Source organism: Pipistrellus hanaki (genome assembly GCF_964339955.1).
Source record: "Pipistrellus hanaki genome assembly, chromosome: 4".
Lineage (NCBI taxonomy): Eukaryota > Metazoa > Chordata > Mammalia > Chiroptera > Vespertilionidae > Pipistrellus > Pipistrellus hanaki.
The window spans coordinates 71,741,715-71,767,473 of record NC_140506.1 but is presented as its reverse complement, the minus strand read 5'-3'; the positions used below and the strand labels follow the sequence as shown (position 1 = coordinate 71,767,473).

General features: G+C 46.1%; 1 protein-coding gene across 17 annotated transcripts in view; it reads right to left on the bottom strand.

Moving 5' to 3' along the window:
• CUX1 (cut like homeobox 1) overlaps positions 1 to 15,606 on the bottom strand; it is a 351,459-nt gene extending 335,853 nt beyond the window's left edge. For 8 of the 17 annotated variants that reach the window (XM_084881495.1, XM_084881496.1, XM_084881501.1 and 5 more), the window contains exon 1: positions 15,301 to 15,606. In XM_084881495.1, the coding sequence (XP_084737621.1) occupies positions 15,301 to 15,363 (63 nt within the window). In that variant the 5' untranslated portion in view covers positions 15,364 to 15,606. Of the gene's footprint in view, positions 1 to 13,751; positions 14,786 to 15,300 lie in introns of those variants that run through there. The other 9 variants (XM_084881505.1, XM_084881497.1, XM_084881498.1 and 6 more) reach the window with 9 other exon arrangements.
• Between the last annotated feature and the right edge of the window lie 10,153 nt (positions 15,607 to 25,759).

Genomic DNA, 25,759 nt, shown 5'->3' with positions numbered 1-25,759 from the left:
AACTCATGTAGGGTGAGACCCACATGTATGCATACACACAAAACAATCACACCCTGAAGGCAAGCAGAAAATTGAGATTTGGTTTTTCCTGACCAAAGGGTAGAAATTAGTTTTTAAACTCTACAATTTGATCTTTAATGTTATAAAACTGGTAAGATGTTCCAAATTTTTCAAATTTATAGTGAACTAAGTTGATAACGGCCCCTCATTTCTATTCCACTAAGGAATGATATACATATCTGAATTGACAGACCCACATAGACACACATATACAACTGAGTAAGATTTTGTATTTTGCTGTAACGTATGGAATCTGTCCATTTCACTCACAATTTACCCCCGCTTCTAATTATACCTAACCGAGTATTAACCATCCTAATTGCTTAGTGCTTTATTGGCTGGATCTAAAGTATGAGGGACACCTGGCTTAGCAAATGGAATTCTGCTTGCTATTGGAAGAGAGCTTGGAGCATTCATATTCTTCTCACATTCTGAAGTCTACACTCAACCAGGACTGGTACGTCTCAAAAACATTACTTGTAATTCACACCAAGTCAAAGCAGTCAAGAGAAACGTTCTGTTTCTATGATCTGGATGTTAACTGTGATGAGAAACTTTCCATGATCTGGAATGTTAACTGTGACGGTTTGTTCCATGGCACAGAGAGCTGGGGACATGGTGACTGCTGGACTGAGGGCCAGGTTCCTTACATTTTACTCTGCATTCTCTGCAGTTGCACTTTCTTGGGTCCAGCCTACGTTGCTAAGACGATGGTAGCAGGCCTGCACAGCCTCGTCCCGCACAAGAGTGTTCACAGGCAGAAAATGACAGTTTGTCCTGCCTCATTAACTTTTACCAGAGAAGCAGCACTCTCTCATCAGCAACTCTACCAGACATCCCCTGTTCCTCCAGCCAAAACCGTGAAATGCCCACCACACCTGGTGGGGAGGAGGGAAGACCAGGGTTCCAGAATTAGTTCAAACAAACTTCAAGCTCTGTCCTCAGCAGAGGAGAGGACCGGACCCTTGAAGGTTAGCAAGGAAGGAAGGTGGAGATGGAAGAGAGCCTAGGTGGGCAACCAGCAGCATCCACTCCTACTCCGAGACCTTCCAAAAAATCCAATTGTAAGTAGCACTCATTCCAAAGGGGAGCCACTCATCATGTGAGGAACCTACGGAGGAAATAAGAGGAAGAAAAGAAAAGAAAAAGGATCCACCACCTGATGTAAAAATGAGCACCTGGGAGGTCAGAAAGTAAAAAACTCAAAAAATTAAACATAAAGTTACTATGTTATGACCCAGCAATTCTACTCCTAGGTACATACCTAAGAAGATTGAAAACATACCTTCACACAAAAACAGATGCTCACGCCAGCATTATTCATACTAGCTCCAAAACAGAAACAACCCAAATGCCTCTCAAAGTATAAAAGAATAAACAAAATGCTGCATTACCTACCATGGGATATTATTCAGCCATAAAAAGGAATGAAGTACTGACACATGCTACAAGGTAGCTGAACCTGGAAAACATCAGGCTGAGTGAAAAGAACGTTTAAAAAGGCACATATTGTATGATTCCATTTTTATGTGAAGTGTCCAGAATGGGCAAATTCACAGACAGAAGCGGGGAGAGGGGGTGACTGCTAACATGTATGAGGTTCCTTGTTGGGGTGCTGGAAATGTTCTAGGGCAAACTGGTTGCACAACATTGTGAATGTACCGACAACCGGTGAATTGTACGCTTTAAAAAAGGTGAAAATGGTGAATTTTATCTAAAAAAAAAAATAGAAAATAACAGAACAGGGGTATCAAGCATTATGCAGCTCTTTGTACCAAGAGAACAAGCAACATGCTTAACAGAAAAAATTTTCCCATAGTGCTCTGCACCATCATACTCCCCCCCACCCCCAATTTAAACTAGTTGTAAACTCAAATGTTTTCAAGTCCTACTCTCCCTTGAAAAACAGAAAGTCAGTAAGACCCTTAGGCATCTTCACGGACCTATCTCCATTTACCTCAGCTTGTGCTTCAAAAGCTTTTGCCAGGGCAGTTTGCTCTGCACATTCCACAGGGAAACGCCGTGGAAAACCCATGGAGCATGAAGAAAACCTCTCTAGTTTGGGACGTAAGGACCAGCTTTGGAAAAGATGCCTTGGGCCTCTCCAATACAACAGCAGACATCTCACAGAAACAGAGCACTGGACACTGAACGGCACACGTGGGCCCCGCGGTCTAAAGTCCATGCCAAGAAGCTTCCAAGCAATAGTTAGATAGCAGGTGTGTCTGCCTTCCTTATTCAAGGGTAAGTGGGACAGGACAGGAGGCTCAGACCGCTGCAGCCTACTGAGAACACAGCACCCCCATTCTGAGATGGGCTGTGACCCCATCAGCAGGAGATGGGAGTGGCAATGGTCAATTGAGGTGAAGATTTCTTAGCAAGACCACCCCCTCTTCCTCCTAACACAAAATAAAAACACCACTATTTGCACAGAGGAAGCCTAGAAACGTAAAGCTCTACCCTGGGTCTGAGGCTCAGTTTTCTGGTACCCGAAGCCCTGGGCCCTGATCCCCTGAATAACACAGCACACGGATATTTTTAAGCCGGCTTCCACCTTCCTCTTTCCCCACAAGGTGGTTTTCATACCTTTCCTCCCTCCATAAACAGTCTTTCCCACCCTGAAGCCTTCACCTTCACTTGAAGGCAACCTCCCTTCCGTGTCCCAAAAAAAAAATAGAAGAATCGCACACTCTGGCCTCAGCTTCCCTCCAGTCACCCCAAACTCACTTTCCTCGTATGAGACCTTCTCTCCAACCTGCAAAGAATCCAGCCTCTGCACTCTCAAACAGCCCTTCCTTGGGGAATGTACACTATCGCCCTCTCTCTCTTTCCTTTCTGCACTTCCCACTCACCCCGCACCTTGGCGTGCCCCCAGGGAGCTGCTCCTGCTGAGGCAGGACAAGGAGCCTCCTGGGCAACCCCAGAGGCCAGCCAGCCTGACCCACGTAAAGGTGTAGTCCCCGAGCTGCTGAACAGCAAGTGACAGTCCTGAACCCTAACCCCCCGCCCCCAACACACACACCAGTAGGCACCTGACTTGCCACAAATATCGCACTATAATTAGTTGTAATTGAAGCCCAAGGTAATTAATTACATAATTTTGAAGTGTTCAAGTTTAAGTCCGTTAAAATTACATCATGAAATTGGGGAATTAAAAAGGATTACCAACCAAAAAAGCAAATAGGGATGGAGAAAGAAACCCGAGGCTGACACCATGCATATCTGAGTCACCAATGCTCATGTACAGGGCAGTCACCCACCTGCTTTTAATGAACATGTGGGCCCAGCCAGGCAGCCACGTGCACCGGCTGCCTCTGGAAGGGCCAGCACCAAGGGACACTGCCCTGCTGGATGCTCAGCGTCAACGAGCCCTGTAGACCACTCGTTCAGTGCACTGCTCCCTGACTCCTCACAGCGGCTTTCCCCAGCCTGCTTCCTCCACTGAGCCTCTCCGGCAGGCGCCTCCTCTAAATACCACTCTCCCAGCCCCATCTTTACCACAGCCACTTCCATCCCAGGGGCCCTCCCAGAAATGCCAGGGCCAGAGCACCTCCTTTGCCACCACCCCCCACCACCAGCACTTGGTCTGGTATCTTCTCTCCTGGCCCAGTCCCTCTCCATCTCTTACTGGACTTTTGAGTGCCACACCCTGCAAATCCATTCTTTACCATGCCTTCCTCCACATTCTGATTCAGTCTTTCATAGAGAGATCCTAAAAGGACCTTCCTCAACACAAACCTGAGGACTGAATTTAAAAAGCAGTTATTTCTCAGAGCTTCAGAACCAGAAATGACTCCATGGGGCTTTGCACAGGCCCTGGGCACTGGCACTCTGTAATTGACTTATTCCTATATTTACTTTCTCTCTCTCCTGCTAGAATGGAAGTTCCTTGTGGGCAGGGATTTCCTGCTGCTCAGATCATTAGAACGCTGTGCTAGAACTGTGTCTGGCCCTAAGGAGATGGCCTAAGTCAACAGAGCAAGATGGCCCAGCCCATTTCCCCCCATCCCTGCCCGGCCTTCTCTAACAGACACCCCAGCCCTTATTGACTGATGCCTGGGACACTGTGTATCCTGCAGTTATCTGACCAGCAGGGCAGGGACTTACTGGCCTTGGTACCCCAGAGGCTTACATGGGAACAAGTACAGTAATCAGGCACAATGGAGGCATGACTGACTGACTGATGAATGAATGAATGAATGAATGAATGAATGAACTGCCCCAGCAGTTTATAAAAAAAATGAGTTGCTCAAAAAACAGATAACTGAAACAACTTCACTCAAATGTGCCTTATTTCCCAGACCAGCGCACCTTTTAACAGATTTTACTTATAACTCTATTACAAAACAAGCAATAGCATCACAAAAGTCAGGCATGCAAAAACATCATCTGAATCCTAAAAGTTCAGTTTTTCCATGAGACTTCCTTGAGGAACATAAACTAAGATCTAAGGAGTGTCATCTGACCAGGCCTCTTCTCTCTGAACAGATGCCCACCCACAGACCCCTTAGAAAGCCAGCCTCCTACTGAACTCTCCAACTCTGCCTTCATGTGTAACAGAGAACAAAACCCTGTGTAGTCGGTGCTTCTAGGTGATGTGCATGGGTTTGGATCCAGTATCACTGCAGTGACTAAATCAACTAGACTCTCAGGTGCTAAGAGAGCAGAGATGTTGGCCATCAAGAGGCTAAGTATATATAGTCTCTAACAGCAAACTGTTCCCCAGCACCAGCTTCAGGCCCAGCGTCTCAGGAAAAAAGTCCTGGCTGGGATTCATGCCCCCTCTATGGCTCTTCTTCCTCCTTCCTGTCCTATGGAAGTCAGGCTCCACCCCCACCCGTGCTGGGGGGAGGGAGGGGGACCAGTGGCTCGTCTCAGCTCCCCTCTCTCAGTGCAGTCCCACAGCCCTGACTTCCCCAAATCCATGCAAATGATCACGCAGCCAGACAGTGACATCACCTCTACAAAAATATCCTAGGTACTTTCTTTGTAAATGAAGAAGCAGAGAAAGCACGCAGGCTATGAAGGCCACTGCTCTGAAACTGGCCCGGAGCCGCTGCCCGGACACACGCCAGAACCTCGGGCAGCTGGGGGATGAGCGCACACGAGACAATTCCCCAGTGCTGACACCCAGGCCTTCGTGTTCCTGCCTACTCAGTTTCTCTTGCATCGGGTAGGTTCTGATCATTTCAGTACACGTTTTCTCTGTTAATATGGGGAAGTCTATTCCCATTTAGGCTGCGAGCGGAGTCAAAGGATAAATCTGTCAAAGAATTGTTCTGCCCAATTCTAGTTTTAGAAATGTGAATTTTTTTGTTTTATGAGCCACAAATACAATTATGTATATTTCAACCAATGTGTATGTCCCCTCAGAATGGAGGAATCAAAAAGAAATCTAGCCCCGGCCAGTGTGGCTCAGTGGTTAAGCATCGACCCATGCATTAGGACAGGAGTCCTCAAACTTTTTAAAGTGGGGGCCAGATCACGGTCCCTCAGAGAGCTGGAGGGCCGGACTATATGAACTACTAATCCCTACTTTAACACCTTGGCTGCGCTCACTGCCCAAAAAACCTGGCGGGCAGGATCAGACTCCCCTGGGGGCTGCATGTGGCCCGTGGGCCGTAGTTTGAAGACCCCTGCATTAGGAGGTCAATTACCAGTCAGGGCACATGCCAAGGTTGCAGGCTCGATCCCCAGCAGGGGGTATGCAGGAAGCAGCCAATCAATGTTGATGTTTCTCATTGATGTTTCTATTTCTCTCATCCTCACTTCCTTTCTCTTTAAAATCAATAAAAACTTATAAACATTTTTTTAAGGAAATCTATGTTCTATCAATGTGTCCCTATCGGTGGCTGTCAAAACACAGCCATTTTAATACAACCTATGTACCCACCTCTGACAATCCTAAAAAGAATTCCATTTGCCTTCCTTAGTTAACTAGCTGAATGAGTCCTAAATCAGAACACATGGGACTAGGCCCTGAAACAAGGCCCGCGGTTCTCATGCAGCAGGACTTTTTGGGTACCGAGGGCGGGGTGAGACAGCAGGTGCATAACATGAGGTAGAGAGCAAGAGCTGGAGTGGTAAGGATGGCTGGAAGGGAAGAAATAACCAAGAAGGGAGCCAGAGCTCAGAGGGGAGGTCTCAGAGACCACCGGCCACTCCCCAACTATTCTGCTGGAAGGTCCTCACTCCCACATTTCCCCACGAGCATAGAAATCAGCTCAAGCTTTCCCTCCCTTCTGGGCACTTTCTTGACCCATCAACCCTGCCCTATCCCCCATTTTGATGCCCTCCCTCTGCGGCCCTTCCATGTCTCAGGCACACAGCTCCAAGCACACAGCCATATTATCCCAGCTGCTCCATCCACCTCTGCCCACAGGAGGCTGCCATGCTACCCTGAACCGAGGTGCCTGGCACACAGGGTCTCTCCAGCAGCACTGGTTTTAAAACGAAGGCAAGGAGTGAGTGGGTGAAATAAGGCTTGATACTCAGATGTGCACAGGGAGGATAGTGAATCTGGAGTCCTAAGTGGGGCAAGGTTTAGATAAAGGTAGAGACAACTATCGGGAACTCTGCTGGCCTGAGGAATGTGGTCTCCATTCTGGGCTAAACTGAGCCTCTGTGGGTGTCTGAGGAGAGGAATGGCATGATGAAATCAATGGGTTGGGAAGATTAATCTGGCAGCCACCTCTATAATGGATTGCAAACTGTACTGAATGGACAATTTTGAAACAAGTAAAGTCTACACATTCAGCTCTTGTTAGATTTGGCTCTCACCTAGAAGCAGCCCCCAAAACTAATTGTGCACACACACACAAACACACACAATTTATTAAAGTACCAGTTTATTTTTAAATGACGGCATAATTATATAACAACACAGAGCAACGTAAAACATAGCAAACCACTTCATAGTCCCCTGACAATGACAATCAACCATAACTGGCAATATCCTTCCTCTTCCAACGCCACGTCTATGCTGCCAAGCTGGAATGCAGGGATGAGAAGTGGGTAGGGGAGAAGAGTGATGACAGCATTCCCTCTAGGATGGCCAGCTCCAGATGGGGACAACCTGACTGCGTACCACTGCTCTCCAAGGTAAGTGCTCACCAGGCCCTGGCCGCCTCACTGATCCTCTGTGCCTGCCTGTGACTGAGGTGTGTTGTGGACAAAGTCGTCTGGACAGGCACCTTGCAAGAGCCTGAGTTTCTGTCTGGCTCCTAGGTCCCACTCGAGCCTACAAACCTGACCTCATTTCCCACTTGGCTGAACGATGTGACAGCATGCGGCATTATGTAAGCGAAGAGTTGAGGTACAGCTAAGATGAAGCAATTCCAGTAAAATAATGTTTCTATACTGATTTACATGAATGCTCCTATACTCAGTTTTCTGTTTCAAAATTGTACAATTTATAACAGTTTTTCTGTGTGAACAGGAGAGGAAGACTTGTTTTCTAATTCTACTTATAATTTTGTTGTAATTGTTATGTTGGTGACTCAAAATCTTTTCCCTTTAAAGGGTTTTTTGTTCTATGCGACAATTGCTATTTTGCTCAATGAGAGCAGAGAAGAACAATGTGACACAGAAATAATTCACTGTACACAGACCTGCATGGGTTCAAGTTCTAGTCAACTTCTGTGGTGAAAAACAGAAAATAAAGGACAGTTTCACCATTATCTGCTGCACCTTTCAGAATGAAGCAAAAAATGGTGATAGGAGCAACAGACTGTCCCTATTTTCCGAGTAAGAAAGTAAGTTTTTTTCCATATCTGATCAAAAATTAAATGTACAATTCCCTCCAGCAAGATTTTTATTTTTCATTTACATAGTATCTTTCTTCCAAGAATCTCAAAATAATGGCGCTCCAAAAATATTTTTTTTAAAGTCACAACAACGGAGGAGACAAGGTTGGCAGGGCAGGAGCTCAGAAGTGGGGCAAGAAATGGCAGGCAGTGTGACAGCAGGCACCCGGGGCCGGCAGCATCCAGGCTGAGGCTGGCTCCACGGAGGCTCTTCTTTTACCAAACAGCCCATCAGCCTTGCTTACATTTTCAGCTTCAGGCTTTTCAAGACAAGGATTTACCTTTGGTGTCGTTTGCTAGCTTTAATCAATTTTTTTTTTAATCTAAGTAGCAATTTCTCTCCAAAAAACAGAGAAGTGGCAATAAACCAAAGACCCTAACAACTCCAAAATAACAACTGAAACAAGGTTCCTATAATGAATTCACGTTCTTTTCAGTTTCTAACACATAAAATTATATCAGAGAATAAAATATTAACAATTGGGGAGAAAGACCCAATGTAAGAAAGCCTGTCTTGCATTTTGGAGGAAATTGGGAAGAAACTTTAGAATTTTTTTTTTTTAAGCTAGATGGACAGGATCTGAACACCTTACATTTAGCAAAAAGCTGCCAACACCCAAATAAAATTTTAATGACAGCAGGAACGGCATCCTATTTCTCTTAATTTCACAATATTCACTTAAGAACTAATTTGTCAATTTGTTTTTCCTTTAACCAAACTCAAAACCATATAGAACTTTAAAAAAAATAAATAAGTAAATAACTGTTTTTACTTATTGACCAAACACAACCAAATAGAAAAAAGTTTTAAGAAAAGAGCTCCATGCTGATATATTCAGGGTAATGATAATAAAGAACAAGCTTCAGAGTAAGCTCTGCTAATTTCCTCGGACATTAACTTCATCCTTCAGAGTCAAAAAAGCACTCAGGATTTCAACTGTCAGCTGACTAAGTCCCCCAGGTCATGAACAAGACCCAGTAGGCCTGTCCTGTCCTTTTGTGTTTTATAAAGGTACAGGGCCACTCTGTTGAAGAATCTAGTCAGTTTTTTGTGAATCTCATACCTGGCTATTGTTCCCTGTTGCTCCCAGGTGTTAGGTAAATTCTTGGGAGGAATGCCACTCCCAGCCCTCGTGCCTTTCCAGTCACCTGTCTGATGGTGTTTCTGAGGAGGGAGAGAGGAGCTGGTTCCTCTGAAGAACCCACACCAATCATGTCTGAGGAACTGCCCAGGCTGTCTAGGCCTCAAGGCTCTAGTAAACAAAAACTCTGCTCTGGGCCTCCTTCGGTAAAAGCCTTCAGATGCAAGTGAAGAAACTGACGTGTATTGTGTGCACTAACATCATTCTATCGGAATTTAATTAAACCAAGAGTTAGAATTATTTTTATTATAGAGTTGTTTACTTTTCAAAGAAAAGATTCTTGATGGGTTTTGCAATAAATTACATGTCTTCCAGAAAGAGTTGTTCACCCTCATTGCTTTTTTTTTTTTTAACTGTGTCATATTATGTGAATAGGATAGCACACCCGCTCTTAAAAAACCTTTAAGTCACAGGCCAGGTACATTAACCCAGGTGCTTCAAAGCTGTTTCAGGTGTGGCACAAATGAGTGCAGTGCCACTGGTTCCTCTTCAATCCCAAGTAACTTCCTGCAGGGCCATTTCCTGCCCAGCCAAAACTACTCTCCTCTACCAACTCTCTCAGAAGACAGCTGAAAAGCAGGACTGATTACAGCTCAGCAAACCCAAAAGTGCAACAAAACCAAGAGCTTAATACAAATCTTAGTCATCCCCTTCAGTAAAATCAATAACCAAACACCAACCAAAACTAAGTTCTTAAACATAAAGCAAAACGAAGACTATTTGCTAGCTTTGAAAACTAGAATAGAAAAAATGATATACAATTCAGAGGGCTCCAAGTTTATTAATGAAATGTCCCCCTAACCATTTTGGTTTGTGTTTTTCCCCCCCAGGGCAGGCTACTATTTAAGCTTATATTTCTAAATGTAGAACTTTAGGGAAAGTAGTTTCTGTCTGAATTCAAAATCATTATCAAGGTATAATAAATGTACCCAAATGCTCATGACAATAAATGTTTATTAAATTAGAAGTCACAAATGAATTCACAACCTTTTTGCTATATAAGTTACATAATATAGATAGTAAATCACTTGTCTAATTATGCCATTAAAGTTCCTTTTTGCTCCACGCTCTACACAGGCAGGTCTCTCTCAGGTGTCCAGGTATCCAATTCCTAAAATGCCCAGCAGGACTGGGACATCCAGGGAAACAGTAGTGGGCAAAATGAGAGGTCATGGGGCTCCTCTTCCAATAGTTTCAACAAAACCAATGGCCTTAAGTAAAAAGTGTCTCTATGCTTTGCTATAATAACATTTAAACACAGGATTCCAAGAATTCCACCTGTTTCCAATTAGATAGCAGAATTGCTTGAGTGTTTAAACTACATTCACTTGCTACTTATACAAAACAATTCTTCCGGGTTTTTTTGAACATTTTAAGTATGTTAAAATAAGATTAAGGGTCTGGTTTAAACAATCCGAGGCAGGGGAATTTCAATTGAAACCAAAACTATCTCTCTGCAGCCATAATGCAGAGCTTAAGACAAAACAACAGGACAAGATATGTGACTGTCTATCTTTGAGGATTACTTGTAAAAATCAGATCTTTCATAAGGAAAACAATTATATTTTTAAAGTTATACATTAGTGTTTATTAAATATATAGTTTTATTGGTTTCAGAGAGAAATGGAGAGGGAGAAAGAAATAGAAACATCAATGATGAGAGTAATCAATCGGCTGCCTCCTGCACGCCCCCTACAGGGGAATCGAGCCCAAAACTCAGACATGTGCCCTGATTGGGAATCCAACCCTGACCTCCTGGTTCATAGGCCCAGACTCAACCACTGAGCCACACCGGCTGGGCTGTACATTAGTTTTAAGTAGATTTCAAAATAATCTCTAAGATTATGTATGATCCTATATGTTAGAATAACTTCTATAAAAAACTTTGGGTAACATTTGTGTTACAGTCATCAGATACACCCATGTGAATTTACATGAGGCCAAATCTGTGAACTATATAATGGAAGCACAAGGAAGAATGTGGCCTAGCTCTGCAAGAGTTTTTCACATACTGACTTTCTCTTTTTTAAAAAAGGACACGGTTTCCTCCAACAAATTTGTTCTTCCTTCATTTCACTGTGAATGTTCCTTGGGCTTTATAAATGAGCTGAAATGAATAATGCTTTTTCTACTGTGAGCCTGTTTTCTCTCCTAAAACACAGCCTGTGAGCACAGCCTTAAGGAGTTTTGACTGTGGACTGTTGCTGGTAGCCTGGGGGGGGGGGTGTTAGGGGGGAAGACAGGAGTGGGGGGATCTTACAGGAACACAGACTATTGTTTCTGCACAGCTCCCACATAAAACCTGGTGGGTTTGTTTTAATTGTACACAACTGAGGGGAGGACTTTTTCAACAGCCATTAAAGGTCTTGAGCTCAATCAGCTCAAGGTTAGCTCAGTGGATTAGGAGAGAATAATTCCTAAGGGAATTGGCAATCTATTCCCTTTCCCTTTCCAACTTTCTCATGTAGCTAACTACTGGTAGGAGATGGGTAAAATTGGAGAAGCAAGTGAAGGGGGTCTCTATGTATAACTTCATCCCTTCACTGACTTGCACCAAAACAAACAAACAAACAAAAACAAAACATACACATAATTTCACAGAAAAAAAAAAAGCAAACTTCAATCAACTGATGACTGCTCCCCATACCCAATCTCAAAGACACCGGTATTAAAAGAACCAAAGAAATAAAGAAAGCAACAGCATGGAAACCCTTGATTTGTTTACTCATTATTTCATAAAGGTACTCGATGGGACACATATTTCAATGAAAATAATATATTTCTTATGGAAATAGTACTGGATGACAGGTAACATACACACTTCCTTAACCAAGAAAACAAAATAAAAGCAACCAGAAAATGGGCGTACAGCAAAATTGAAATTGCTTTCTTGTTTTAAAAAAAGAAGTAAATGTTTAAAGTTTTACTTATAGAGGTTTTTTAAAGAGGAAAATCAGTCACCAAATAGGAATAATGCCTCCAACGAAAGCAAGTCACTGGCAGGCTCCATCCCAAAAGTTGTGCTAACATACAGAGTTACTTGAGCTGGTTTTAGAAAGTGTCCTCTTTTCAAGCATGTATTTAAAAGGCAAATTTATACAGTGGTGTTTTTCTCATTTAAAAAAAAAAAAAAAAAAAAAAAGCCTGGTTTTTACAAGTGTGGGATAGGATAAAAACTTGTCCAACTAGTCTTAGCAATGCCAGAGCACTGAAACTTCCGTACCACAAGCTTTGGGGACTAAAAAGGAAACGAAATAGAGCTCAGCCTTCGGAAACTCTCTTCCCAGGCACTCTTCAGTCGCAAGACAGCTTCAAGACTGACCAAGCAGAGGAATAAGAACACAGCCCTGGCTCACTGGTTGTGAGAAAGGCCACAACCAACTGCTTTATCTAGCAGGGACCCACTGAAGTCTCTAACCTGGATCTGGGTCCAGCTGAGACCAGCCTCTTCACCCTCCGGTATCAATGCCACAACTCACACTGGGCTCCGCAGGCAACCTGATCTCAATGGAAGGGGTTCTGGAAAGATGAGAAGAATCTGAAACTAGTGAATTCTCTCTTCTCAAACTGCAGTCTCATTGGGTCACTTACTGTCTGTGGGAATAGAGATGACACTAAGCTAGATATCAACTCAAAAGGCCTCTTCAGGGCCCAGAGAAAGAGCCAGTTTAGCCTTATACTTTGAACTTTGGTAGTCCATAGTCAACTGAAGTTTTCAAACATGTGAAAAAAGCGGCAATAGGAAATCATCCAAGGCCAAGTCATGTCTACCATCAAAAGCCAACTTGTGCTCAGGAAAGAAAAAATATGTTTTAAATTCAAGATCAACATCTAATGGTTCATTCACATAAACTGACAGGGAAACTTTCAATCGAATCCTAGAGTTACACAGTTAAGTGTCCTCACCATATCCTGAATAAGTAGCTAGCTAATCACTGGGGGAGAGAGGGTGACCTGAAAGACTTCATAAGATCTAATAACGCTCTAGAAGCCAAATGCATTTCCCAAGCAGTTTTTCCAGGATGCTTAAAAAAGAATGTCATATTCAGGAAGACAAGAAGAAGGGGGGAAAAAAAGGAAAAGAAAAGAAAATTAAGGCTTGTCTCTTAAAACTCCACAACGGGTTTTACAGTAAGCACAGGAATTAAATTATGGTAAAAGGGAGCTATTTTTACTAAAACAGGGTAGACCAATTTATCAAAAATGCCATTTGGCTGTGTTCATTACATTTAGGAATTTAATTTACACAATAGACACTTTGGAGTAATCTATTTTAGTCAATAAATACTCAAACTCCTTTTAAGTTTTAATCTTATCGGAAATACATATTTCACATAGTCTTCTTCCCAGTGAAGCGAGACATTTGAAGAAATTTCATAACGACGATGAGTCTGCATTACCAAGTTCTTACGTAGGCAAGGGCAAGAACAAGCCTATACAATTAAACTTGTCAGGCTCCATTTATATATATGTTTTAATCCAATCTGCTTCTTTTCATATAAGCCTGCATCTGGATTTCATTTGCTTTCCTCCTAAAAGTAGTGCAGGTCACAATCACCGGTCCTCCGGGTGAGGAAAGTTCGGCCAAGTTTACCTTCACCCACACCTTACAGTGGGGAGCAGTAGCCGGCCCTCGGGGGCGCTGAGGGACCCCTGAAGCGCCCGGGCGCCCCGGGGCTCTTTGAAGCCGCAGGGGGTCCCCGGCGCTCCCAAAGCTTCGGGCCCACACGCCGCCGCCGCTCACCTTCAACTTGGCTCCCGCTACGCCGCACACCATCCACCGGGCCGAGTCCCGAGGCTGTCCGGGCGCGGCGAGCGTGGAGCCGGCAGGTCCGGGGCGGCCCCCGCGGGCGCACCGCTCCTCCGGGTGGGAGGCGGACCGCGAGGACGCACCCCCCGGGCACGGCGGCGGCTCTGGCGCCGGATGGGGAGCCCCGGCGCGATCGCCGGCCGGCGCCCCGGGCTCGGCGCGCGGACCGCGGCCCCGCACGCCACGGTTCGGCGGGGCCCCAGGGGCTGTGCTTTCGAAAACACAACCCGAGGAGGCATTTCGGAGCCGACCTGGGGCGCGCTCCATCGCACCCCCCGGGCCCCGCTGGAAGGGAGAGTCCGGGAGGAGAGGGCCAAAGGGGAGTGGGAGGATGACTCGGGGCCGCGGGAAGTCCTGGGCGCCGGTGAGGCCGCGGGGACAGGCGGCGCCCCCCGCCCGGGAAGGCAGCGCGCGGGGACTCGGCGCGGGGCCGGCGCCGGGAGAAAGTTGCGGCCCCCGCACGCGCCCGCACAGCCGGCCGCTGAGCGCTCCCGGGCGCCCCGACACCCAGGCTCCGCGCGCGGGGCGACCCCACCGCCCCTCGCAAGTTTCCTCCAAGCGCCCCCAGCCGTGTCCCCGGCCGCGGGGGAGCCGGCGGCGCCGCTCGGACAGGCACACAAAAGAGCGGGGCGCTGGGGGGTCTGCGGGGGCCCCGGGGCTCCCGCCCAGACGTAAACAAACCCCGGGTTCCGCGTTAGGAGCCCGACACGGAATGCGGGAGCGGCCCCGCGGCCCCGCCGGCTGACAGCTGGGGCAGCGGCCGGAGCCCGCGCCGCCCGGGCCGGGGCACTCGGACGCCTGCCGGCCCGCCCGCCCGCCTGGCCGGAGCCGGGCCGCGCCGCCGCCGGTGGCCGCTCTGACCCTCCCCCGAGCCGGCGGCACCACAGCGCCACCAGCCCAGCTCCGCCGCGCCGGCGGCAGTGGCGGCGGCGGCTCCTCCTGGAGAGGCAGGGCGCTTCACCCCCCACAGCAACTCCCCACAAACTTTCCCCAGGAATACGGCGGGCCGGGGGCGCGGGGCGCGCGGCCAGGCGCCACCGGCCGGCCGCAGCCCCCTCCCGGCGCGGCGCCGCCGCCGCAGCCGCTCCCCGCTCCCCGCGCGCGCACTCCGCGGGCCGCCGGGGCCGCCCCCTCCCCGGTCCCGCGGCGGCGGCGGCGGCGGCCGTGGCGGCGGCGCAGGGCCGGGGGGGCGCCCGGGGTGGGGGCCGACCCCGGGGGCAGCGGTGGCGGCGGCGGCTCCCGGCGCCATCTTGGGCTGATCGATGAATTGAACAAAGAGGATCAATTTCTGATCAAGCGAGTGATCAATGGGGGCCGGGGAGAGAGAGGGACTTGTCCCCGACTCGGCCCGGCTTTCCCCGGCACCCCCTCCTCCCCGCCGCCGCGGCCCCCCGGCGACCCGGCAGCCCGGGGCCCCGGGGGAGGCCGCGACCGCCCGCAGCCCCCACCCCGGGGCGAGAGGCCGAGCGCGGAGAAGCCTGACCTGCAGCTGCTGTAAATCAAAGCGCTTCCAATATTGAAACATCGATCCCACATTGGCCGCCATCTTGAGACATATTGAGACGGAGTGAGAGGCTGATAGAGAGGGGGCTGGAGTTCAGGAGCCGCCAGGAGGCAGCAGGCGGGCGGCGCCAAAACCCGGCCTGGAGCCGGCCGTCGCCGCCTCCGCCGAGGACGCGGACTCCTCCTCACGGCGCCGCCGCAGCCACGGCGAGCCCGAGCCGGAGCCGGAGCCGGAGCCCGAGGGCGCGGCGGCCGCCACCCGGCCCGGCGCGTGCGGCCCCTGCCCCCTCCCCCCCTCGCCAGCCCGGGGCCCGCGACCCCCGCCCCTCCGGGCCCCCAGCCCCGGCGGGCGCGGCCGCCGGCCCGGCCCCGCCCCGAGGGGGCGCTGGAGGGCAGCGGAAAGGGCAGTCCGGGCCGCGGCCGGAGTCCCCCGGGGCGTGGGTCGGAGCCCCGGGGGTCGCGGTCGTTGGCCCAGCGCCGCCCCTTCGGTGTCTGAGGTTGCGGGGTGCGGCCGCGTTCAGGGCGGGCGCGGAAACGGCGCTGCTTTCGCTCGCCCTCCTGCGGGGTGCACAGCACGCCGAGCCGCCGGGACCACCTGCCCGGCCCCCACTAGGCGCCGCACCCCCACTCCCTGCACCCCAGCCGACTCCGAGCCCGAGCCCGCCGGGGACAGCGTTTGTTTGGTAGTGCGGGGAGTAGATTTAAGGGAAGCCACCCCTGACCCTCCCGTAGCGGCACAGATGAATGCCCCCGCACAGTGTCAGCGCGATCCCCGCGCGCACGTCCCCGCGCCGCAGCCGGGCGGCCGGCGGTCCGAGCGGCGCCCGCTAGGCCCGGCAGGAGAAGGCTGCGAGCCCCGCTCGGATCCCCCCGCGCCGCTCCCGCTGAGCAGCCCTGCAAACTTCCTGCACTCCAGGCACCTCGGGTTCCACTCCTTTGGGTGCAGAAACTTGGGAAGTTATGGGAGCCCTTAGATCAGAAAGCATGGTCCTTCATTTACACAAATGCTAAAATTTATAAACCAAAAAGTCAATTGTCTTGATGTTTTTCTTTTTTTTCGCAGAAACCGTTGGCCAAAGCACACGTTTTATGTTCGTCATCTTTAATTGATTATATACACGTGTTAGTTTTGGAGTTTCCAGTAGAAATACTGTACTTTTACTCTCCCGCACTTCATTTAACCTGTAATTAGTTGTTTGTTTGTTTTTTTTATAAATCCCCAAACTCCTTAATCTTGAAACTTATATGTAAATAAAATTTGTGTGGACTACAAAGTAAAACATGTAAATGAGATATAATTGCTGTTCAGCTGAGTTCGAAGGCCTGGCACTGAGCATTTGTGAACGAGGGGCATGGAAGTGGAAGCGCCAGGACTTGGAGCCCCAGGTCCCGCACCGCTGACCCAGAGCTTCGGTGGAGTTACGTGCGCGATCTCCGGGGTCTGGAGGGGGGTTCTCTGTGCGTTTGCATCGCATTTTTTCCAGCAGGAGGGGCAGGAATCGGGTGTGAGAGAGAGCGCCGGGGCCGTCAAGGGGTTGGGGGGGAAAGGGGATTCGGGAGCCTCGGACTCAGATGCCACGACGCCGCGCCCAGCAGAACACTCCCGACCTCCGAAGCCAAGGGCCGCCTGCAGGGGTGCAGGGCGCCCCAACCGCGCGCAGCCCGCCGTCGGCCGCGCTGGAGCTCCGACAGCGCCGCCCAGCAGAGGGCAGCGGCGCCCTGACACTCGAGTCCTCGGGTCCCCGCGCACGTGCCCACCCGCTCGCCTGGCCACGCCCTGTCCCAGAGTCAGGCCTCTGGCGGGAAAGGCATTGCCACCTCCGGTGATTCCTGTCCCTACGAAAGGCGGTATCTTGACTATTCCTCCCCAATTCCATGCTAACGGGTGCGGATTCCCTCCCCTCCTGTTTGTGCAGTGGCAGGCAGGGGAGACCTCGGGATTGCCCTCAAGATGACTCAACAAATAAAATGTGCAGGGGCTTAAACACACACACACACATACACACACACACACACACTCACTCACTCACTCACTCACTCCCTGGAGAAGGCTCAAGGAAGGATCAGGGAAATTGTTTTGATTTGGTGCAGATGTTCTCAATCTAATTATCGTGTCAATCCCCTGGGTTTGAACCAAAAAAGTGAAATATATATGACCTGTGTAATACTCCAGAAGTACATCAGGTTGGAATTCAAGGTTCCGAATAATCCACTGCAATATTTTAGAGATAGATGTGATGAGTATTAAATGCCCTTGTTACACTTCTGGTTATATTTACATTATTTGCACGTTAATTTGACTTAGAAAAACAGTACGTTGAATGTACTTAGAAAAACAGTACGTTGAATTTACATAAAGTTTAATTTCTTCTACCCAAGTTTTGGGTTATACAAGGCTTCTTGCTCTCTATTAGGGTAGGGCAGGAGTGGGGGGACAGTTTCTAATAACTTTGCCAGCACCTCAAAATGTTACCACTTTAAAATGGCGTCAAGATAAGCCACTGATCAAAAATTATCTTAACTCAGGGAAATAATCAACAGGGACCTAAAAAAAATTTTAAAGTACGTTTATTTTTCTTCAATACAGTCAGAATAGGAACAAATTATATCTGTTTTTAGAGGCATTTTAGCTTCCAGCTTGACTTTCATTCTCACCATTGTGGAAAATCAGGAGGAACCACTGCCATCCAAGGATAGTGGGTCTACAAAGCTTTTTACTGTATAAAATACTCAGGAAATGGAAAGATTTGAGAACTTAGATCTCCATTAACACCTACAAGGACAATAAAATAATTGCTATAATCACCCAGAACAAAGTGTGAGAAAGAGGCAGGTTAACAAGATGACTGGCCCAGTACCAAGAAGCACCTTGATCAAAATTGATGTTAGAAGTAAGCACAAGAAAAACAATCCAGAGGCATCCTTTTCACTTTTTATGTTCAGGCTCTCCCTGTAGGGATAGAAAACTCCCAGTTCTCAAGTATGTGACTAACTTCCTCAAATTCCCAAGTATCATATCCCAAATATTAGATGGGGTTCCTGACACCTTTAAATGAAAGGCAATGTAGCACCAAATAAGGCAACTAAATAACTAATATATGAGCCCAGAATTCCTAAGTTATTTTTCAGACTCATTTTATTCTGCCTAAGCAAAGATTGGTGGCCATATTGGGATATGATAATACTAATGAATACAACTTACAGAAAATTGTCAGGTACTTTTAGCAGTTCACACATTCCCATCTTTCTAGCATTTTGTGGAGTCTCCTGTCTCCCAACATCTACATCCATTAAGGTGAAAATTGGAAAATTCTCTAAAATACCATGTGAGTTGATTATTACTAAATTGGTCCTCTTTTGGTAGCCTCAAGAAAGGAAAATATATTACCTTGTTTTCTAAAGATTCTAATTTAGTAATTATTCTGATACACTTAACCTAATTCCTTGAAGGAATTAACCATCAAGAATTTCTTCCAAACTGAAAAATGTCTTACAATGTAGGGCATCATAAAAAAAAAGATTGATTTATTCCTCCACAAAAGACTCATTATATTCTGAAATCTTATTTATAATGGACTCATAAAACTAAGTTCCACCTAGAAACTTTATCTCCAGAAAAAGTTGGAGAATAATCTGGAGTTTTTAACCTCAATCCAAGAATAATGGGGGGAAAAAAACAAAAAACAAAAAACCAGAAATCTGAATCCTATATAATATGCTTTAAAAAAAAAAAAAACTGAAAAAGATTCATTCTAAGACCTTGATTCACTTTCTGAATATTTTTGCATTCAAATTAGACTGGTTTTGAATAGCTTTCAACAAGAAACATTTAGCCAGATACAATACAAAATGCTGAATGTTTACATCATATCCATAAAGTCATGGCTACTTTTTGACATGGTAAAAATGAATCATATTCTTAATAAGTAATATAGGAATCTCAATTTTACAAATATAGAAATTGAAAATTATATCAAGATATTCATTCAAGTTGACTGAATTTGTACATGTTTTAAATTTAGGAATAGCTAAGGCCAGACAGAAGTTTTGAGACACTTTAAGTTTAAAAAGGTCTTTGCCTTAAATCAAAAGATTATACATTGTCTTTGGTAACTGCCTTCCAGAACAATTTGGCATAGACTACTGGAATAAATAAAAGGAAGATTCCAGAGTCTCTCTGTCTCTTCCTCTCTCTCTGTCTGGCACTCAAGCAAACCAAACTACTTTTAATTGTTTTGTTTTTTAAATAATACTTTGTTAATTATTTCTAAGTACACTATTCACTGTACTATGTAAATACCCACCAAATAAAAGTACACATTTTGCTACATGTAATTACATGCATAGTACATAATTCATCTCTATACGCCAAATGTATGTGTAGTTATATAATTGTACCAAGAACCTGCCAAACTTGTAAGAACAAACTATAATGATTTCTGAACAGTAGACTCTCCTATTCACCACCCTCTCGGCCTCTCTCTGGTGACAGCATCTCTCAGTCTCTAAGACCCTTTTTGGAATCTTCAAAGAGTTTAAGTTTTGGCCCACCATTTAACTCTGCCTTCTACTTCTGGACGGCATATGTCGATGCCACTAGCTCTCTCTAGCTATCTTTCTACACCTCTAATGATTATGTTCTGTTCTCTTCTGCTTGTCTTAAACAAGAAAACTTGCAACTCAGCCTTTCAGATGGAGGTGGCTCGCACTTAGAAAGTCCATCTAGCTTAATGGACTAACTGCTCACTGCTTTGGGACTTTCAAGGCCCTAAGAGGGACCTGGGGCTTCTCATCACCCCACAAGTTCCCAAACCCCACCCCACCAGCCAGAGCCCCCCCACCCCAGTCTCTTTTAACAAACTTATAATCTAATGTCAATTATCTTGAAATGTAAAGTTTATTGGAATATCACATCGGATTTTCCTCCTTTTATCTCTTACTCATCCTAAAATGCCCTTGTAAAGATCATATTACATACTTCCTGTGCACTATTGAAATAAATGCCATTTTGTATGACTCTCACTGATGTCATTGCTGAATCACTGGAAATTAATAGTATATATATCAGTAGCTTGAAAGGGCTTGAAATGTGTAAAGTACTATATAAATATTATTATTTTTGTGTTTAATGTAAAGTTCAAGTTCTGTGCTAAGGCCTTATATGAATTCCTTTTCTTTGCTCCCAGTAGATATGAACCGTATAGGTTTTATTTATATTGAGATTTCATTATTAATGTTGCCCTTACAATATCAGTTTGCCATATTTTAAATATACAACCATGTCCCTGGTGGCAGGACATATAGAGCAGACACATCGTTTTTAAAAATTGTATTCAAAGCATTAAGTAAAATATTGTTTTGTTTCTTCACAAGATCTTTTATGACACATCTCTGCAGTTGTACAGTTGGGGTAGAATGAAGATTTGTTTTCAAGAAATGTAATTAGATTTTTCTTTTGTCATAAGCACTGTCAGATTTGTATATTATTTTTTTCCTGGGTAACTGTGGTTTGTAAGATTTTGAAAGCTTATTCCAATGGAAAATAAGAAAGCTAATATTTCTAGCAGTGAATAGAAGACATTTTTCATTCCCTCAAGTTTCACTCATGTTAAATATTTGACTTAGTGTCAGTTTTTAAGAATCTGTATTATAATATCTTTAGAGGTTTAAATAGCTAGCAGAATCTCATCAAATGTCAAAAAAAAAAAGTTTGTTTGTGTATGAGATAGAAGGAAGGAGCCAGGAAAGTGGGCCTCTAATCTAGCAACTTTTTATTATTATTAAAATATTCACACATAAAATCTGAAAACCATAAATGTTATATAAAAGAATAAAATGCAAACATTTTCATCACAGGGGTATTTCTGACAACAATCCAAGCAAATCAAAAAACAACAAAATAGAATGACCTAATGCCCAACAATATAGAAATTATTAAATGAGGAAATAGTGCTTCTCCATTATAAATTATATTTAGTAAAATATATAGTGACATGGGGAAATGTTTATGATAAGAGGAAAATGGGACATGGTATGAGCTCCACTACAAAGAATAGCATATTCCATAGGCATATAGAATGCCAAAAAAACACATTAAAATATTAAAAGTGGGTGTCTCTGAATGATAAATTTATGGGTAAGTTTTATCTTCTTTAACATTTCTGTGTTTTATATGATTGCTACATGAGCATATGCTATTTTATAATGTAGGAAAAGAGCAGATGTCACTTAAAGTAAGGATGTGAAAAAGGCTGTATCATCTTTAAATAGTAATTTAACTCTAACCTAGAAGGGGTAGCATGATCTAGTAATTACAATAGACAATTGAAAATAGAGAGGGAAAATCATGTCCTAATTTTGTGACTGACTGACTCACTGTTTGACTTCGCCTGTTTCCTGCCTGTAAAATGGGAATAATTAATACTTTCTTGTAAAATGCTTTGAGCTCTCCAACAAAGATGCTATAAAGGTGCAAAGTGTTGTGCTATAAAGTAATTGAAGTGAATATAAAATACAAAGGCATTTGAGAGAAATCGAGGTCATTATGGTCTTGTGGAGGAAGGCACATGGGGTACAATACCACATGCCAAATCATGACTGTGCAGGATCCTTGTGTTCTTTAAATGGTTTTTGGGGGAGCAGATACTGTTGGAACCTCCACTGTCCAATCACTAGACTCTATATCTTGAGCAAAGTGCTGTGTCAGACACTACTCTATAAAGAAACACAGCAGCAGTAAACGATGTCCCTGCCCTTAGATGCTTACAATTTTGTTGGGAATAGGGCAAGTACAAGTGGGGGTGAGAGGGGGAGATTCAGCTTAAGCACAAGGCAAACAGTATCCAGGAAAGAAACTGATGAATTGCTAATGCATTCCATAGCATTAGTGTTGATCTGAGCAATGAACTGAGAGATTTGTTGTCAGTTTAGATGAGCAAAAGATTTCAGAAATGATGGGGTCTTGGACAGGGTAGGATATAAGATGTGGAAAGAAAGGTGTGGACCAGGAGAAGCATGCATAATACTGCACAGACTAAACCCATACAAGAAGGGACACAGTGAGTGGGTTGTACAGTTGGGAGCCCAGGGGTGGAGAGCAGGCTGGCACCTTCAAGGCTGGCTAGATGGGAAGATGCTGGTGGCATCTGTGAAGGGGAGAGTGAGAGATTGGCATTCTGGACAATGTGCCACGTGCTGCCACTGATATGCAGGTCCTGCAGATGACCCTGCAGATTCCTATGTCAGCGCCCATTTCTAACTCACTGTGTCAGAAAGGACACTGGCCTTATTCGTCCAGTCTGCATTTAAACAGCACATAACCACGGAGTGAGATATGGATTTAAATTCTGGTGAAGAACAGTTTGACCTTGAGCATGTTAGCTAACCTCGCTGAGTCTCAGTTTCCACAACAGAAGTCTGCACCTCATTGTGTGCAGCGAGGATTAAACAAGAAAATTTGCATAAAATGCTTCCATAGCTACCTGCATAAAAGTCAACTGTTATTTAATCTCATTAAACTGTATTATATCCACATATTCTAACTTTGCTTCTCTGCATTCTTACTGATATTTTCAGACAATTTTCCAGACTGAGAATCAGAGGCACCAAAAAGTTGCTTTCTCACCCAGGCTGCCAAACACCTGCTCCATTTTCTGACCACCTTAATGACAGTATCTCAGCTGCCCTCTCCCAAATGCCTACCTAAAACAGCTGATGCTTTTATTTACTTCTTCCTCCAACAATTATTTACTAAAGTCTTGCTCTGTGGCAGGTTTGGAGCCTGCTGAGCAGCATGGGAAGAAATCTCAGAGTGAGAGGAGAACGTCCCTCATGGCCTTCTCTTCCTGTGCCATGTCACTGCTGGCTATTAAACGCCGCTCACCTCCCTGAAATACATTCTTCATGCCACAGAGCATTGTAATCCTTCGGCCTTCTTTGTTTTGGCAACATAAGCACTTATGACCAGAACGAGATCTTTGGTAGGCCTGACCTTGGAAAAGACTATTCTCACATTCAGCTGCAAGGCCGTTTTCCCGGGACCTTTTAGTTCAGAAATCAGGGCTGAGACCAGAGAAGCAGCGTTTCCCGTTTTCCCAAAAGCAATGGGGAAAATAAAGTCAACTCAAATCTGCAACTGCTCCCAGAGCCTGGGGCAGGGGAGGGGGTGTGCATGTCCACAAGTGCTGGGGGCAAGGTGAGGTGGGTAGGGTGGAAGTAGAGCCAAATAAAATGAATCTCATCTGTTTGTCTCCTGTCCTGAAGAGAGTTTAAACTGGCCGAGAAGATGATTGAAACATACTTGGTTTCATCCTATAAGTGATTTGATATCGACAGGAAAACAGCATGTGATAGAGGTAAAGACCCAATGAACTCCCACACGTAGGTCCATGGCTGTAGCTGGTTGGTTCTGCTCTTGAGACATCAAGAGCCGAGGCACCATCTGACTCAGCGGGACCTTCCTTAGACTTCTTTTCCCTCTGTGGACCTCTGAGGTCAAGTGTCCCACAAATAAAGCATACTATGGAAACTCTCGGAAGATAATTGGGAAGAGAGTCGTGGGATACATCCAAAGGTCAGATTGAGAGTCACCTTTGTCTGCAAAACCACCTAATAACAACAATTACAATCCACTGAGCACCGCCCGGTGCTTTAGAGAGCATTATCTGCAAACCTAGCAGCAGGTTTCCCAGGCAGGAAGCATTGTTCCCCTTTTACATAGAAGAAGGCTTAGGCTCGGAGAGGTAGAGACTTCTCTAATGGAACTTGCTTGCTGCTAAGCCAAATCTGGGCTTTCAGACTACGGGCAGCTGTTCTGTTGCACCTGAGCACCAACCTGATCAGAACCTACCTGGGACGTGGCTCAGGTAGCCTCTCTTTCCCCCTTCAGGAAGCTCTGGGTATTGCCAGCCCAGGAGGGATCCCTCCATCTTACCTTGCAGCAGCCTGCTCCCCAGCCGTCCTTCCCGGTAGAGGCTTTGTCTCCAGACATTTCTCTGCAACAGTGGAGGCTCCAGACCCCCTGTTCCAGTGCATCTACAATGAAGATTGATAACCTGACCTAGGTCTTGAATAGGACATCGATTGCAAATGAGAGACTGTGGGGAGTCGTCTACCCAGTACAACGAGTCCCCCTTACGTACAGGCAGACGGTATGTTTGGCGATCTAAGCAGTTGGAGAAGGATGTGTTTTCCTAGTCATCATTGGGAATCTCCTTGCTAATTAATTGCCCAGGATTCTTCCTTCTTCACTTTAGGGGAGTCTGGTCTAATGGACTGTCTGGGGAAGTATCTGATTAACAATCACATTCTGGCTGCAAGTCTGCCTGGGAGGGTGGGGTCGTGGATTCGTGATTAGTCTAAGGCGTGCAGTTTAATAAAGCGATCACAAGCCATTCCCAGTTCAGTATCTTATCCTCTCTCATTCCTACACTTAATACTGACTTGTGAGTGGGAGGTGGGATTCGTTTACACAAGCTCCTCTGATAGCATTTTATTACCAACCAAGTCGAACCAGGTGGTGGGGTTTGGTTTTGTTTTCTTTTGGAACTGCTCTGCGTTTTACTGTTGAGCCAGTTGCTTCCACCCCCACCTTTAGATGCTGTGTTTTCCATCAAAACGGGCTCCCTTAGAAAACAAAAAGAAATGACTCCCTGGCTCTCCTCCTGTCCTCTGTAGCCTGATCTATTGAAGACACGTTCTCTTCAAACAAATCCTGTCCCAGTTTCTCCAGGGCCCTTCTTCCCCTCCTGCCCTCCACGGGCGCATTTGACACCAGCTCAAGAATCTTGTAGCTTCTCGCCTTTCCATTCCCCGCGGAATTTGTTATTCAGCACTTCAAAGCGGAGACTTGTTTGCACCTCTTGTCTCAAACAATAGACCAAATTTCCTGTCTCTGCTTCTCTTAAAAAGCGGCCTCCCTCGCAATCCCTGGAACAATCGCAAGAGCTGCTCCACAGAAGAAGAAAGGAGCCCACCCCTATCTCAGAGGAGATGGGGCCCTGGGGCAGAAAGGGTCGCAGGTGTGAACCTCGGGCCAGACAGACATCTGTGCAAACCCTAGACAGCTAGGAAGCTTTGAGCTGGTTATTTAACCTCTCTGAGGCTCTACCTCTGAACCATAAATAACTTGTTGCATAGAGTTGTGGTGAAAATAAGATGAAATGATGTTGCAAACTCCTGCCTAATGATGGAGGTTAAGAGCACATTCCCTGACTCGAGGTTGCCTGGGTTCAAATCCTAGTTCCAACACCTTCTTTCTCAGTGTCGTTGGACTTAAATTGCTTAAACTCTGTGCCTGCACTTCCTCCCCTGTGAAATAGAGTAATTATTGTGTCTACCTTGTAGGATGAAAGAGTTAATACACGGAGAGCATTAGACTTGGGCTCAGACATCACTCAGTGAGGATTTTCCTCTTCCTCTTCCTTATTCCCCACTCCAGA